The 16,215-nt window shown below is 54.3% G+C and overlaps 1 protein-coding gene across 1 annotated transcript in view; it reads left to right on the forward strand.

Annotated features, from left to right (window-relative positions):
* The window catches only part of CIB4 (calcium and integrin binding family member 4), an 88,706-nt gene extending 86,253 nt beyond the window's left edge, over positions 1-2,453 (forward strand). Inside the window, 1 exon segment of the mRNA XM_033425100.2 lies at positions 148-2,453. Coding sequence (XP_033280991.1) covers positions 148-240 — 93 coding nt within the window. The 3' untranslated portion in view covers positions 241-2,453.
* The last annotated feature ends 13,762 nt before the right edge of the window (positions 2,454-16,215 follow it).

Here is a 16,215-nt window from a genome sequence, read left to right on the forward strand (position 1 = left end):
GCACCTGCCTCCCAGGGGACTCCAGGGACGCTGAGCACCCAGCGAGAGCTTGGCTCACGGTAGCTCTCAGCATGTGTTGATTGCCCCCCACGCCTGCACCCCCATCTCCCTTTCTGATTCTCTCGCTGCTTCTGCACCCCTGTCCAGGTCCTGAATGAGTCAGATCTGGACAATGACAACATGCTGTCTTTCTCAGAGTTTGAACACGCGATGGCCAGATCTCCGGACTTCATGAAGTAAGGTGTTCTGGAGTGAGGGGGGATGCCCAGCATAGTGGGGGACAAGAAGCCCCCCCCCACAGTCTCCCTCGGCCAATGGGACACCTTGGTCTTCCCAGTGAGGTCATGAGTTTCCAGGGCAATTCGCAGATTCTTGCAGAATCAGCAAAACTGGAGCTTCTGAGAAATGAGGTAACCTGGAAAGAGACAGGGAGTGGGGTTTCAAAAGGCAAAGGGGAGATTGCATTCCAGGCTTTGCAAACGACGTGGGTGGTCCAGACTTCAGGTGCGGTCCCTCTACAGCCAACGAAAAGCCCGCTGGGCTCCAGGACTGACCTGGGGAGTTGCCCTTGCCCCTGTTGGTCCTGCTGCCGTGCCACCACAACCTCCAGTGGTTACTGGGAGCTGGGGATTGGCATGGAACTGTGGGGGGGAGCAGCAGGGATGAAGAGGCTGGTGATAGAGCTCAGAGAAGAGCTCAAGCATTTCCAAACCTTCCATCAGGCGGAAGGGGGCCTTAATGGTCGTTAGCTGTCCAAACTCCTTTGAGACAATCGGCCATCTCCATACTGGCTGTATTTAACAGTCTTATTTGGGTCCTTCCAGTTGTGGGAAACATACCACCGCTGAAGGCAGCCCGTTTCATGAGGAACAGCCCTTTTAGGGCAATCTTCTCGCACTGAGCTGCATCTGTTTGCCTGTGTCTGCTACTCCTGGGCCCTTTCTGCCCTTGGTCTTCAGTCTAGGTGATTTTGGTAGCAAGGAAGAGTGCCCACTCAAAATGGTTTAACAAACCACTCAAAAGAGAACAAAGACAGCTAGACCTCAGAGAGCACCTGGTCGGGGGCCCAGAGTCTCTGCCTCTGTCCTCAGCAATTCTGCACTTTGCTTTACATGCAACCAGCCATCTCTGCTTTGTCAGACGTGAGGCCAAATTTGGCCTCCACAGCAGCCAAGTTTATGTCTATTTGGCTCAGTGAATGTCCCTCAGCTCTGGCTCCAGATTCTCAGAGAATCTGATTGGCCAGCTCCAGGCAGGTGTCCAGCCCTCTTCCAACTGCCTGGCCGGAGCGGAGGGCCCTCCATCCCAACATGGCTGCCAGAGGGCTTAGCCTGGGCAGACTCTCTAAAAGAGGATCCACACTTGGACCACCACCACCCCCCAACCGAGGTAATTCCTCTTCCTCCATAACAGCCCAGCACATGACTGGAGCTGGAATCCTGTCTGCCTTGAGTTTTTTCTTTGAATCTCTCCCGTTTCTTTCCACTGGTTCCAGCACCACAAGGTTCGGACAGCCTTTGCATTCTAAAGCTGCTCAAAGGAGGCTTTGAGTTGGCTTGGGAGAGTTGCAAACTGGCCATCACTCAGAGAAAGGGACACAAGAGGTGTGAACCCAGAAATCAGAGGGGGCTTTACAGCTGCAGGCTCGAGGTGGCTAATGGAATTCTTTCTTTCAGCTCCTTTAGGATTCACTTCTGGGGGTGCTGATGTGGCCCCAAATACCTGCTCTGGCGGCCTTGAGGGGGACCCCTGGAACTAGGAATTCAACCCCCTGCGGGCGGGGCGCTGGGGGAAATCTGATTAGAAGAATGACTTTGTCCCCATCCCTCCCTCCCTTCTAGAATATTGTTTATTCAGTAAAGCAGAAGAAAAGCCTTTCCCTTTTTCCATCAGTTCATCATTTTTTGAGTGCAGGGTCATATAGAAGGACTTTTTATTAAGAACTGCTCATTCCAGGGCTTAAGTTCTCCAGTGATGCCAAGACTGGGATGGCCAGTCCTTTTGAGGTCAATACATGTCACAGCAGGGACCAGGCCAAATGGGATGAAATTCACCAGGAAAATACACGTCCTGCCTTCCCTTCCCTGGAGCCTCCACCCAGCCTCTCTGCTCGACTCTCGGGTGCAGGCTGTACAGAGCTACGCGCTGAGCAGTCTTTCCAATTGGCGCCTGGCTTCCCAAGATATCTTGGGCCCCCTCGGCACCCCTGCACCCTCGGGATGCGACAGTGTGTGACCAGCGATCAGGGTTTATTTGCTTTGCCATTCAGCCAAACCCTGGAATGAATTTGGCCACCACAGGGGCTCTTTGGGGCCCAGCTGCTCTGGCGCTCAGGAGAGGCCCCTTAGGGGTTCTCTGAAAGCTGTCAGATGCCTACCTGATGTCCTCAGAGGAGGAGGTGTCTAAATGCTGGCTCACAGGGGAAGGTCTGTTTCACCCTCCGTGTACTTGAACCTGCTGTGGTTGCCTTGCCTTTAGGGGAAATAAGAGCCCTATGGAGTCCCTTGATCAAATCCAGGAGGTGCTGGAATGTTGGAGAATTCCTATGGTGTGGGTACACACCTGACCCAAGGTTCCCATTCTAGATCCTGTCTCCAGAGGGGCTGTCCCCTGCATCCTGTGCCCTGTCCCGCAGACAGGAGGCCTCCCAGGAGGTAGTAGGCAGCGGCCTCCAGACCCCGAACCTCCCAGGCCACGTCCAGACGTGACCTAGGAACCCAGTGTCCACTCTGGCGTAAAGGTCCCTGATGCACAGCGATGCCTTGAAGAGTGTCTTAGTCTCAGGTCCCTTACCTCCTGTCCCCTTCTAGAGACAGTCCCAGGGGTAGGTCCCAAATCAGACTGTCCCTGCCAGTCTGGGAAGAATGCAGAAAGTGGTTTCTTCTCTCAGGCACCACAGGGCCCTCCAGGATCTGCGTCATCCCCACCCCACAGGGACCACAAGCAGAGTGTGTAGTGGAAATAGCAGAGCCTGGGAGTCAGACAGGCCTAGGTTCGAATCCTGTCTGCGCCACTTCTCAGCTGCATGAGTTTGGACAATTCTTTCTAGCTCTGAGCCTTGGTGTCTTTATCAGTAAAGTGGGGGCAACACCCCCTCTCTCACAGGCTATTGTGTGAATGAAATGCGGCTGAGCCGAGGCTCAAGTGGGAATTCCTTTGCATCTGACACCGGCGCAAGCGTTCCAGGGCCACTGCACCCTCCTTCTCAGACATGGCATAACGGAACTTCCTTGATTATCCCATTGGAAGCAGATGGGACGTATCTCTTGCCTGAGTGACCGGCCACCGAGACTCAGGAGCCCTACAGGCCCCAGGGGAGAGGTGTGTGGGTCCAGCAGGGCGCTGACACAGCCCTCAGGGGAGAGGTGTGTGGGTCCAGCAGCGTGCTGACACAGCCCTCAGGGGAGAGGTGTGTGGGTCCAGCAGCGTGCTGACACCGCCTTTTCTTGGCTCTAACACCTGGGGTGAGCATTCCACAGGCCCCTCAGACACCGTGCTGTGTGACCCTCAGTGCTGTCCTGCTGTGGCCAAGTGGTCCTGGGGCTCAGAGGAGAGGAGCGTGGGATGGTCACGGATAAAGATTTTATTCCAAAAATCCAACCTGGTGATGCCGTGGCTCTCAGGCATCAGGCTCTGAACTCGAAGTAGCAGTCCCGCATCTGCCGCTCCTGTGGGGAGATCCTCTTCCCTGATGGGAATGTCTGGTAGGTCCTCAGGTTCTCAGGGGATACTCTTTTTTTTTTTTTTTTTTTTTTTTGCGGTACGCAGGCCTCTCACTGCTGTGGCCTCTCCCGTTGCGCAGCACAGGCTCTGGACGCGCAGGCTCAGCGGCCATGGCTCACGGGCCCAGCTGCTCCGCGGCATGTGGGATCTTCCCGGACCGGGGCACGAACCCATGTCCCCTGCATCGGCAGGTGGACTCTCAACCACTGCGCCACCAGGGAAGCCCAGGGAATACTCTTAAAAGGTGCCACTTCTTCTTCAGCCCCAGAGGAAGCCTGGGAGTGAGGATGGAGCTAGTGTTATGCAGTGAACCAGGTAGGGAGGGTGAAAAAGGCCCACTTCCCAGCCCGTGCTGCCGATGACCCTGCCGGCTGCCCGTCAGCTTGACACTCGAGGTCAGAATGACTTGTGTTTGCACAGCGTACAGTGGTTAAGAGCAAAGACATAGGTGTCAAGAAGCTGGGATGGATTCTGGCCCAATTCCTGCTAGAAGTGTACACACGTAAAAATGGACTAATGTCGGTACCTCCCTCCTAGCTCTGTTTTGAGGAGTAGATGAAGTAATGCGTACAAAGCACTTAACATGATGCTGAACAAGGAGCAAACACTCAACAAGTATTATAAGAAATGTGCTGCTGCTACTGATGATGATGGTGATGGTGGCGGTGACAATGGTGATGGTGGCGGTGACAATGACGGCAGTGGACCTCAGGGAAGGACAGGGACTTTCCCCAGGCCACAGAGATGATCGGGGTAAAGCCTGAGTGCAGACACGACCCTCCTACTCCCAACCACCTAGTTGGTCCCCTGTGTTAGATGTGAAGCTGCCAGGCAGTTTGGAGAAGGAACAGAGCTGGGCGTCCTGGGGTCCCACAGCTGCAGGAGAAGCAGATCCTGCCCGGAGAGCTCTCAAGGGAGACTTGTCCCCAGACAAGGCCCTGCACTGTCTCCAGGGATGGACTGACTCAGAGCCACCCCAAGGTTGGAGATGGCCAACCTAGAATCCTAGAGTTGGCGTTGGGAGATCCGGGTTCCCTCCAGTTCTGCCTTCAACCAGACTTGCCGTGGCACAAGTTCCCAAGGCCATTGTGGAGTCTCAGTTTCCATATTTAGAAAATGCGTCCATCTGTCCTGCACAGAAGAACCTATAGAGGATGTTAAGTTGTAGCTTTAAAACCCATTAAACTCTATGAAAAGGGTCGCTGCCTTATCCGTAACAACAATGGCAAGGCTCGGGGCTCTTGAGGCGAGCAATGGGTCAGCATGGAGTTGGAAACCCAAGATCTGCCCACTGACCTCCCGATGCCCCGTACTCCACAGGACACCTCACAGCACAGACTTCTGATCTCCCTGCCTGGGTGGCAGGAGGGAGAGTGAGGAAACCACGTGCCCGATTATCTCACAGGGCAGAGCTGGCCTTCCCCGGGAGAAGAAGCTCTCCCAGATAAAAGCAGCAAAGGGTGGACAGGAAGGAACTTTCACATTTGTTAGAGGGACGGTTGGACTTTGAAAAATATGTTCACGTCCCTAAAAGAACATTTTCCGAGTCTGGGCTGGGGCTGGGGAGACAGCCCTGCTTTGTGTAGTACCCTCTGGGTCCACCAGAGGGCAGACGCTCCTTGCTGCACCGAGGGGCTGTGCTGGCGTTTGGACGAGTGTAGCTGCAAGGCTGCCATTGCAGGGGGAGAAGCCTGCAGACTCAGCAAGGATTATGGGGTTTGCTCCCAAACTCCCAAGGCAACTGAAAATGCTCTTCCTGATTCCGCCCATTCAGGTTCCTGGCACCCCTCCTGAGGCTGCTGAAATCTTGACCCCCTCGCTCTGTAACTGTCACCCTGTGTATTGTGGGGTAAAGTCTTAACTCATCACCCTCTGCGACCAAGGGGCCTAGTGGGAGGGACAAGAGCAGGGCGAGCAGAGATGCTTGGGGACACAGAGAGCACAGCAGACACGGCTCACGACCCCTGGTTAACTGAGACTCACACAGAGAGAACCAAGACTTGTTTGGGGAAAGGGAGGGGAGAGGAGGGGCGAGTTGGTGACATCAGAGAGCATGGGAATCAGACTTCGGGCAAATAAGAGATCAAAGCTCCCCAGTCAGCACAGCCTCCGCTGGGCTCCCCGCCCTCTGAAACCTGGCCCTGCCCCCATGTCGCCACTGAGGTCACTCTTGCCGAGGTCACCAGTGGCCCTCCTGCAACGCTGGACACTGTGGACCGCTCTCTTCTTGAAATATCACTCGTGGTTTCTATTACTCTGCTCTCTCGTTCACTGTTGGTTTTCACCAACACCTCTGTCCTTTCCTTCTCAGTCTCTTTCTCATCATGTTCCCTCTCTGCCCACTTCCTCTGGGGTCTGTCCAGGGCCCACCCAGTCTTCCTGGTGATGGCCTCCATGCCGTGGCTTAACCTTCACCTGTGTGTGCAGGACCCCTGGTCTCCAGCTCCAGCTCAGAAGTTCCCTCCAAGTTTCAGACTCCTGTGTACGGTTGCACACTACGCATCTCCCTGGGATGTCCCCCAGGCCTCACCTCCCACCTCCACCTTCCCCAACAGTCTAGTCCCACCTCCGTGAAGAGCACTCCGCGACGTCCAAGACAGAACGGGCATCCCTCTCCCCCAGCTTCATCGCTCACATCCGGTCAGCCAGCAAGCCCTGCAGCTGCGTCCCCGCCACCTGAGCTCAAGCTGCATCGCCTATCGCCTGGCCCGCGGCAGCAGCCTCCTCCCTGCTCTCCTACCTGCACTCGTACCTCCAGCCCATTTTCCACACTTATAGCCAGACTGAACTTTCTGAAGTCAGCTCCTTAGCGTGGCAGGCAAGGCTGTCAGTGACCTGACCCTTGCCTCTGTCTCTGCCTCATCAGTTACCCTGCAGCCCGGTTGTGAACAGCCGTTGCGGTTCCTGTGTGTAATTGCTCTTCCTGCCTTCCACCTCGCCTTTCCCCTCACTCTCCCCACTGGCGTCTTGCCCTGTGCCTTCTGCCATCAGGAATGACAAACCTGTCCACCACCACCCCGTCCCCTGCTCCAAGCCTCCCGGTACTAAAAGGCCCTTTAAGACTTGCCTAAATGTCACTTCTTTGAAGAAGCCTTTCCTTGCCGCCTCTTCTAAGTCTAGGTGGGTCCCACTCTCTGTTCTCTCTGTGCCCTAAACCCCTTCCACCAATCTCACCCTGTCCTGCTACTGTCCGCTTACATCTTGTCTCCCTGCTAGACGGGGAGCTTCTCAAGGGCAGAGTTGGATCACATCTTACGTTTGATCCCCAGTTCTCCGAACCGTGTCAGGCACATGGTCTGTGGGCAGGAAATGTCTATTAAACAAATGACAAGGTGAGTAGCTGACGTTCCAACAGTACCAGTGATGTTACGGTGGGACCTACAGACACAGACACTGAAAGCCAGTGGCCATGCTCCAGGGCCCTCCAGTGCATCTCCTGAGACCACCCTACTGCAATGCTTGACGTCTTACTTCCTCTCGGTTGAGCTCCCTCCCCGACGTGAAAACATTCCCAGGGAAGCCCCGGAAAGTGCAGGGAGCCAGCCAGGCCACTGCCAGTCGAGGGCTTCTCCATTTCAGGAACTCGTCCTGCACCAGAGGCCAAAGCACAGCGAGGCCTTTGAAGACGTGCGTCAGTATGACCTCTGAGGGCTGCCCTGGGCCGCAGGCTCCTCACAGGTAGAACGGGTGTTGGCCTAGAGTTAGAAAGAAATGCATGATTTCATCTTTGGATGAAAGGCAAGAAAGTTAAGCACCGTGGTTACTGATGCACCTTCCAATGGCTTTGCACTGTAGGCAGAACAGGAGTCCTGCCCCGGTTCCTGGTCCTACCCTCCCTCCGCAGCTCTACCTCCCCGCGATCCTGCAGCATTCGAGGCTAGCCCGGGGCCAGAGCAGTGAGCAACGGGGCTGCAGAGTGGGCAGCAGAGGGGAGAGACCCTCCACTGGACTCAGGCCTTTCTCCAGCCTCACCTCTCTTGTCCCTTGCCTTCTTTCTGCCCTGGGTGCCTTGACCATGGTGGTCCTAACCCTCTCCCTCCTGCCTCAGTGACCCTTCCTGTTGGCCCCTCCTGAGTTCCTTGCTGGCGGCCACGTCTCCTGTCCTCGAAAGACGGTGGGGTCGGTGAGTGCCTGCGAGCCTGTGGGGTCGCCTTGGCCACTTTCAGGACGGAGTCCTCCTCTTTGCCATGGCCTTCCTCCTCCTGGGCTGCAGCGCCCTCTCCTGCCTCACCAAGGCCTCACTCCCCCATCCGTCCCTCTCTGTCTCTCGGCCTCTGTCCCCGCTCCCAGCCATCTGGGATCTCTCCTGCTCCCCTAGTGTCTTCTCCTCTGCCCACAGACATTCAAAGCTTTTCCTAGATTGCAAAATTCCACACTTGGCCTTGCTGCTTTCTACAACCCTTTCTCTTCCTTTATTTCCAAATTTCTCCAAGGAATCCTCTTCACTACTTTCTGCCTTCATTTCTTCTACTCCTATGCTTTCCTCCTGACCCGTCACTTGAATGCGTGCTTTTTCATGAAGGTCATATGAGATCATCCAGTCGCCACATCCAACAGCCTTGGCCCCCACTCCCTCTCTGCAACGTTCGCACTGGTGAAGAAACTCATTTGGAAGAAGCATCACCTAAGATCAAGAGGCAGAGCCCCTGGAAGTTCTTTGTGCCGTGTGTGAAATGTCATAAACAGAGCAGTACCACCGTCTAGAAGTCAAAGACAAGCAGTTGGGAGGTGCTTCCTCCTTCACGGCGATGAGTCGCTCCATGTGGAGGGAACTGTCCACCAGCCGTCTCCAGCCCCCACTTGCTCTTCCACATTAGAAGTGGAGGAACATCTACCTGGGGGGGCGTGAAGCCCACTCTCCCTCCCTCTTTTGCTTGGAAGCAAGGAAGGCCACCCTGCTCCTCCATGCCCTTTGGGGGACCCACTCTGCCCTTCAGGAGGAAAGCCTGCCCGGCCCGGCCATCTCATCCGGGCTCAGCGTCAGCCCCACTCTCCGACGCCAGCTTCCCCTCGTTTATCTTTTCTCTCAAGTGGTTCAGAACGCAGGGGATGAAAGAGGTGCCGGTCACCAGCTGTTGCCGCACTCCAACACAGAGAAAATGAAGCAACAGAATGAAAACTAAAGAAACAACCGTCTACAGCGCTCTGCAGAGAAAAGAGCATGACCCGAGAATATCGAACTAGCCAGCCACCTAGGTATAAAGGCAGCTGCATGAAAAAACTCAGGAAATAAAGCACCCAAAGCTCTTCTTGAAAGCAGTGCTCAATGATGAAATCCTGCCAACTAAGAGATGGTTCAAAAGCAAAAACTACTCAGGAATGTAGAACCTCTGTAAGAATGACTGGTGGTTACTTCACATCTATTTAAGTGCAGAGAACCAAGAATAGCTACTAGGTGAAGACTGGCTGCAGAAAAGAATGTAAATGTTATAAAACCTGTCAAAGGAAAAAAAAATTTAAGCAATAAAAGTTGGGGGTGGGTGGGTGGAGGGGAGATGGGCGTGCACTTAGAATTTCTAAAGCATAGTTCAACCCGTGGCATCTAAAATCGAAACACGTTGGTGAAAATAACACAATGTAATTACTCTAACCCCTTAACGGTGCTTATTCTCTATCCCTCAGAGGGAACTTTTAGAAACGGAGATCTCTTATGATGAATTAGCATTTATCTAAAATCTGTTCTTCCACTTTACTTCGGTATCTTTCTCTTCAGTTAAGTTTGAGTAACATTAAATTTCATGCTTTTCATTTTAAAATAGTAAGTATGGTAAGATCATATTTTTATAAAATTGCTCACTTATCTTTCTATCCATGGACCCATCCACCCATCCATTTAGCCTTTTATCTGACTATACACATAAAAAGAAAGCTAAAATGATTTTTAGGTTAATTCTAGGTGTTTGGATTTGGGGTGATTTGTTGCGTTCTTCTTTACCTGCACAGGTAATACTTTTTAAGAGAGTCAGATGGCATTAAGAGTTACTTTATCGGAAACCCACTGTGTGCCGGTGCGATGCTAGGTGTCGAGAATACAAAAGCCTGCATCGCTCAGCCCTCCTTCCTCCCGCCTCCCCCTCATTCGGTATTTATTGAGTCCTGGTGTGTGTGTGCAAAAATGGTGCTGGCAGTCAAGGCTCTTCAATGCAGGAGGGAAGGCCCATTCCCCTGAAGGTCGGGTGGGGAGAGTACTGGTGGAGCTCCATGAAGGGGTCTCCATGGGGGGAGGCTTTGAGGATAACCTCAGCGTGGAGGAGGACGGACTGCAGTCTGGCTCTCTTCCCCTGCTCATCTCCTAGGTGCTGGTGTTGCCCCAGGGTCCTCTTCTCTCTTCAGGGACCCACTCCCTGTGGGAGAGCTCGTCCACGTTAGACTTCCAACACCGAGGACACCCAGATCGGTGTCTCCAGCTCCGACCCTCCTCCCGGCTACAGATCCACACACCCAGCTGCCCAGTGAGCGCTTGCCCGGGGGCCCCAGACTCAGCACAACTGAAGACAGCCTGCTTCTCCTCCTGGCCGTCTCCGTCCTGGCTAACACCGCCTCACCTACCAGAAACCGGGCATCACCCTGCCAACCGTCACATCCAGCCTCTCCCTAAGTCCTGCTTTTGCTCCCTCCTTAGTGACTTTCCCACTGCCCTCCTCCATCCCATGGCTACCAGTCCTCCTCTTGCTTACCTGGACAGCCTCAGATCTCCTAGCTAGTCCCCTAGACCAAGTGTCACCCCTGCAGCCTGTCGTCCACACTGATGCCAGAGTGACCTTTCATCATCTGATCACCATGGCTCACCTCTCTTTTCACTTCCCCACGGGCGCCCTATGCCCCGGAAGTGTTACTCACATCCCTGGGGCCCCACGTGCTCTCCAAGCCTTCATACACGTTTCCTCCACCTGCATCTCCTCCTGCCTCCTGGGGCATCTCGCCCTGACTCACAGAGCCAGGCTCCCTGTCGCCTCCCCTGGCCCCCCACCCTCTGCCCAGCATCTCTGCCTCACAGCAGGATTACGATCCTTCATCGACATCAAGGTCCACATGAGCTCAGCTCCTCTGCTAATGAGTGTTCTCTTCTATCCTCAAAACCTGCACAGCCCCGACACATGACAAGCGCTCAGTAATGTTCACTGAAGGACGCCGAAGTCCAGAAGCCGGGGGCACCATTTCCTGGAACGCTGGGCTCCAGAGAGTCCCACCCACAGGGGCGTCTGCGCACCTCAAAGAAAGGAGCTATAGAAAAGTGACATGTCATCGTGATTCTTGTCTTTGCCACCCCCAGGCTCTCTGCCACACTCCTCCTCTGCTCCCTGCTTTCCCACCTTCTCTGAAAGCCAAGATATTTGCATCCCAATAGAAGAGAAGCCCTCTCCTCCGCAATCCTCCTAAGGTTCTGCGTGGGCTCTAGATTCCATTCAGCCCCTCTTGCTGTGGGCGGGGACCCGTGCACACGCGCGCGTGTGTGTGTGCGCGCACGTGCGTGCCCATGCACATGGTCATATTTATTTAGCCCTCGGAGGGCACGCCTTGACTAGTAGGTCTATGTCCCTGTACACACTTGCATTTGCGAGCTGTGAGCATGACAGTGCGGTTCCATGGTAGAGCCCCGTTTTTGTTGGGCGTGTGGCATGCCATGGTGGAGAGGACAGAGGGGCACGACATGTTTCACAATGGGGCATCGAATGGTCCCTACGGACCCTCACACCTCCTCCTCGACCCCTTCGTCCAACCCTGCCCCTCACCCACCTGCGCACCACACAAGCTTGGAGAAGGTGCTCAGCCCGGTCCACAGTCAAAGCCCCCTGTGGTTACTGTGCACGCAGGGAGCCATCCCTCCCCGCCTCTTAACAGCACTGCTTGGTCCCCCAGCTAACATTCAAATTAATTACCGTTCGCCATCAGGGATCCCACGAGCAGCTTATTAACTAATTAACTTGTTAACTGTTCAGCCTGTTCTCATTCCAAGAGCACCCTCTTCTCCACACACTTCCTGCTGAGTACGGTTCTGGTCAGATCCCTCCCTTGGGCAACAACCTTCAAGGGCTCCCCATCACCTGGGAAATTAAGAACAAACTGGGCCAGGTGCTCAAGGCCCTGCTTGACGTGGGCCCCTGTGAGAGGTCTTTCCAGTCTCATCATCCACTTCTGTGTCCCAGTGTAACTGAGCAGGACCCTATGGGGCTTTCCAGCGACAGAATCCCCAACCATGTCCTCCAACTGCTTCTTGTCTGTAGCAAATCTTCAGCCTCCTAGGCCTTCCCAGAGTTCCAAAGAATCAATTTAATAGAGACGTGAGAAAATGCAGAAAGAAAGGAAAACAGTCAAGCAAGACAAAATAATAACAGTTCAGCCATTAAACAAAGTCAAGGACCTCTAGTTCCTCCGCAAGGACCATAGATAATATTCCGAGCCATGTCCTTTGAGCCATTTTGCAGATACTGACCCCACCAGGTGGAAGAAGTTAATTGTATGCTGCCCTCAAGGACCTAGAACCCAGACTGGTTGGAACCAGAAGGTTGATGATGGTAACTCCTGATGACCTCACCACCAACCAATCAGAAGAATGTCCACGAGCTGATCACACACCCCACAAACCCCCTCCCTCACCCTGTCTTCAAAAGCCTTTGCCTGAAAGCCTTTGGGGAGTTGGGGGCTTTTGAGCACTAGCTACCTGGACTCTTTTCTTGGTGCCCTGCAATAAACGCAGCACGTTCCTTCACAGCAACCCAGGTCAACGGATTGGTTTCACTGTGTGCAGGCAAGAAGACCCAAGTTTGGTTTGGTAACACCAGCTTTGCCACTCCAAGCAAATAGGCCATTTGTTGCTTTCAAAGCATATTCTGCTGGTACTTCCTCCCCATGCCATCCCCTCCGTCCAGAAGATGTTTCCTCCTCTCCCCAGATTGTGATCTTATCCATCCTTCAAGGTACGTTTCATACACCCCCTTTCCCATCGAGCCTCTTCCGACCCACCCATAGACCACGCCTGTCCCTGCCATTGAACTGTCTTCAATCTTTGTGCCTCTCTTATGTCTCAATTCACATTCTGCTGTGTTGTAATTACCTGGGCCCTAGTATATTCTTCCTATCTGAACTGTCAACTCCATGGGGAGAGAGGGCTGGGTTCTACTCACACTTGCATCCCTGGCACCCAGTAGATGCTCTGTAAGTATTTGCTGAATTGAACTGACAAATGGGAGCACATCTCTATGGGCTTATGATTCTTTTGCAGAGAAGGAGGGTCCCTGTTACAAAGCCCAGGTTGCCGGAGCCGCCCATCCCCTGTTCTTAGGAAGGCTCCCCAGTTCCTCAGGGCTGTGTGAGTGGCATCAGGTAGCTATGTGGGCACTTGGGCCTCCTACATCCTCCTGGGCAGACGGCCTTTGCTTTGTCCCCCAGGATGCACGGGCAGGTCAAATGTTCGGACTGGGAGCCCGGTGAGGTGTGGTGGGAGGCAGAGCGCAAAGGGATGGGTCCCACCTAGATCTGACCTGCGGGCAGGAGGCACAGAGTCTCACTGAGCCAGTCTCATCCCTCCAAAAGCCTTACAATCCCGGGATCTCTGACCCGAGAGCTCCCTGCTCCCTGCAGGGAGGGCACACAGGCCAGAAAGTGGCACGATGTCTGAGGTCTGTACTGCCCAAAGCGGCAAGGGAGCAGGTGGGGCATCCTTGTCTGAGGACCAGCATCCTGCTCCCCTCAGTACCCAGAATCAGGCCTTGAACGCTGTAGAGATCTAACTGATGATAACTGCTAGCAGTTGGGGAGAGCAGGGTGTTGAAGTCACACAGACCTGGCTGGGCAACCTGATGAAAGACCTCGGGCAGTTTTGCATCTGGGTTGACAACTGGGTTGTTGTGAAGATTTTTTTTTTTTTTTTAAGTTTGTAAAAAGCCCAGCTCAGTGCCTGGCATATAATAGGTGCTTATACATGGGGGGTTCACAGTGCTACCACAGGGCATCAGGGACCTGGTTCCAGCCCAGCTCTTCCATCACCAGCCTGAGGCCCAGGCAAGTCCCCATCCCCCAGACCTCGGTGACCACGTCTGGAACGGGAGGTGGTGGTGGGGCTGGACTGCCTAGCTTCCGAGGTCCTCACCCCTGCAAGTATTTCTGCCTCTCTGAGTAAAACTGGTAAGCAGGACGATCTGAGTGTCAGAAGAGACTGGTTGCACTTAAAATCCTGTGATTCATCTTTGAAAAGACATACAAAATAATAATTACCCAAGTGTGACAGGGAATCTTGGATTCTTTCATTACGTTAACAAGTTGCCAATAAGGTAGCATTTAGACACATAAGACAGCTCAATTCATTCCTTGTTGATGAGAATCTTTAGGGAGAGCACATCCCTCCCAGAAAGATCCAGCCAAGAAAGTAACACATACAGGCTCAGCTGCTCAAACGAGCCCATCCACGCTTGCAACCTTATTTATGATTCACTTGTTATCCCAATTCTAGATCAGTCGGAGGACAGGGCACTCAAGGGAACTGCAGACGAGTGGCGTGGATAGAGAAGTATCCTGGGATTGCTTCTGAAACATGCAGCTTCCCTCCCCGCAACCTGGGACAGAGTTGGGGAGCTGTGGGGGTGGGTTAGGTTCCGATGGAGACTGTGGTGGGCTTAAGACAAAAATATAGCAATGTACGAAATCAAATTTCATGATAAACACCCAGAGTGTGGTGCAAACACCACTATCCAAGGCTGCAGAGATGGTTTTGAACTAAACCTTATGTATTTACACCAGACTGGGAACCCCTCCAGGGCAGCCCCCCACTTGTTTGTCTTAACCCAACACCTGGCCCATCCCAAGCACTCAACACATCTTTATCAAAGGAGTGCCTAAACGATTGAAAGAATTAAGAGGAAAATCCTTAGTCATCTTCTCTAACACACCTGGCTTGACTTCCGCAAACAACTGTGACCTGGTAAATCAGCTTTGTCTGATGGGAACCGAAGCAGCTTTTGAGCTCTCTAAGGCCCAGGAAAGGCCCTGTCCCCCAAGGGGCTGGATTAAAGCTACAGAACCGGCCCCTACTTACTGTACTACCTCTGTGTGCAGAAATTATTTTAATATCACAGCTCCTCTATGTCAGCCTTATTCTGCTTCAAGACAACCCAAACGTCACACAAAATATACACTGAGACCTTTTCTTTGTTTTGCAGCCTGTTTAGTTTGCAGAAGAGAGCACGTGTTTTTCCACCCACGTGGAGATCCTGCCTGCAAAACTCTCAAGACATTAATTTCATTCATTCTTTCAAAACAGATGTGTAGGTGCCGTGCAGGCGGCTTCTCAGAATCCAGCCCCCATCCTCAATGGCCGTGTTGACTGGTAGAAGAGAGGAGACAATCTCACAACCTGGAAGAGGAGGTTGGGAGTGGAAATCTCAGACACTTTGAGAAAAAGGACCAAAGAATGGAAGGGAGCGGTCAGACTTGCACCTTAGCTGTCTGGAGTGTGAACACATCCAGAGAAAGGAAAAGTAGGTTTTGCCCTGCATCCGAAAATGCTAAAGGTAGGGCAGGTCTGGGGGCTGGGAAGCTTTCAAGGGCAGCATTCTGTGAGGATTAAGTGAGGTCAGTGGGAGAACCGAGGAGGCGATCCGGTGGGTAGCGCACACCACTAAACGTTACTGCCTGTCCTGCCTTGTCAGATTCTTCGAGCGCCGCTCCCGGGTGCCCACCCGGTCGCCTTCGCTCCTTCAACCAACAAGTAATTCATGTTGCGGGAATCCTGCGTGCCCGCAATGCGGTGGGGGCCGAAGAACCCGCTCCCTTCTCGGGGACTCCTCACCCTCTTGCTCTTGCCCGGCGTCTCCGAACACCAACCCCACACGTCGTCTCCCCCGCCTCCCGCTGACCCGGACCCCAACCACGGTTATCTCGGCCCGGCGGGCTCCGCGCTCGCTAAGTACCGACTTCCTACCGAAGGCGGCCTGGAGAGCCCCCGCCGCGCCCAGCCACTGCCTGCTCTGAGAGCGCAGACCCCTGGGGAGGCCACCCCGCCAGGTGAAAGCTTGGCGCCCCGGGTTCCTTCGGCCCCCAAAGGGCGGAGTTTGGAGGCCGGTGGAGGGTTTTGTGGAGGGAGGAGGGGAGAGACCACCCGCAGGGGCTCTGAGCCCCAGGTTCAGGCGGGGCCTGGTGTGCGGCGGTCTTACCCGGGCATGAGGCCGGGGGGCACGTAGGCGGCGTTGAACTCGGTCAGTAGGGCGCCCGCACCGCGGGAGGCCATGATGGGGGCGGCGAGCGCGCAGCGAGCTCGGGTGCTCTGGCCACACTGTAGACAGCACGGGTTACCCGGCAACCGTGCGCCTGGCAACGCCAGGGGGGCTGCGCCGCCGCCGCGGCGTTCCGGGGCCCCGCACCCCGCTCGCCGTCCTCTTCTAGGAGCAGCCAGGCGGGGCGCGCCCGCGAGATGTTCCCGCAACTCCACGTGCTCTCCTGTGTGACCCCGCAAATCGCCGCTCCCACCCAAGCCTCCGTTTTCGCATCCTTGCATCT

This window comes from Orcinus orca, chromosome 13, assembly GCF_937001465.1.
Source record: "Orcinus orca chromosome 13, mOrcOrc1.1, whole genome shotgun sequence".
Classification (NCBI taxonomy): domain Eukaryota; kingdom Metazoa; phylum Chordata; class Mammalia; order Artiodactyla; family Delphinidae; genus Orcinus; species Orcinus orca.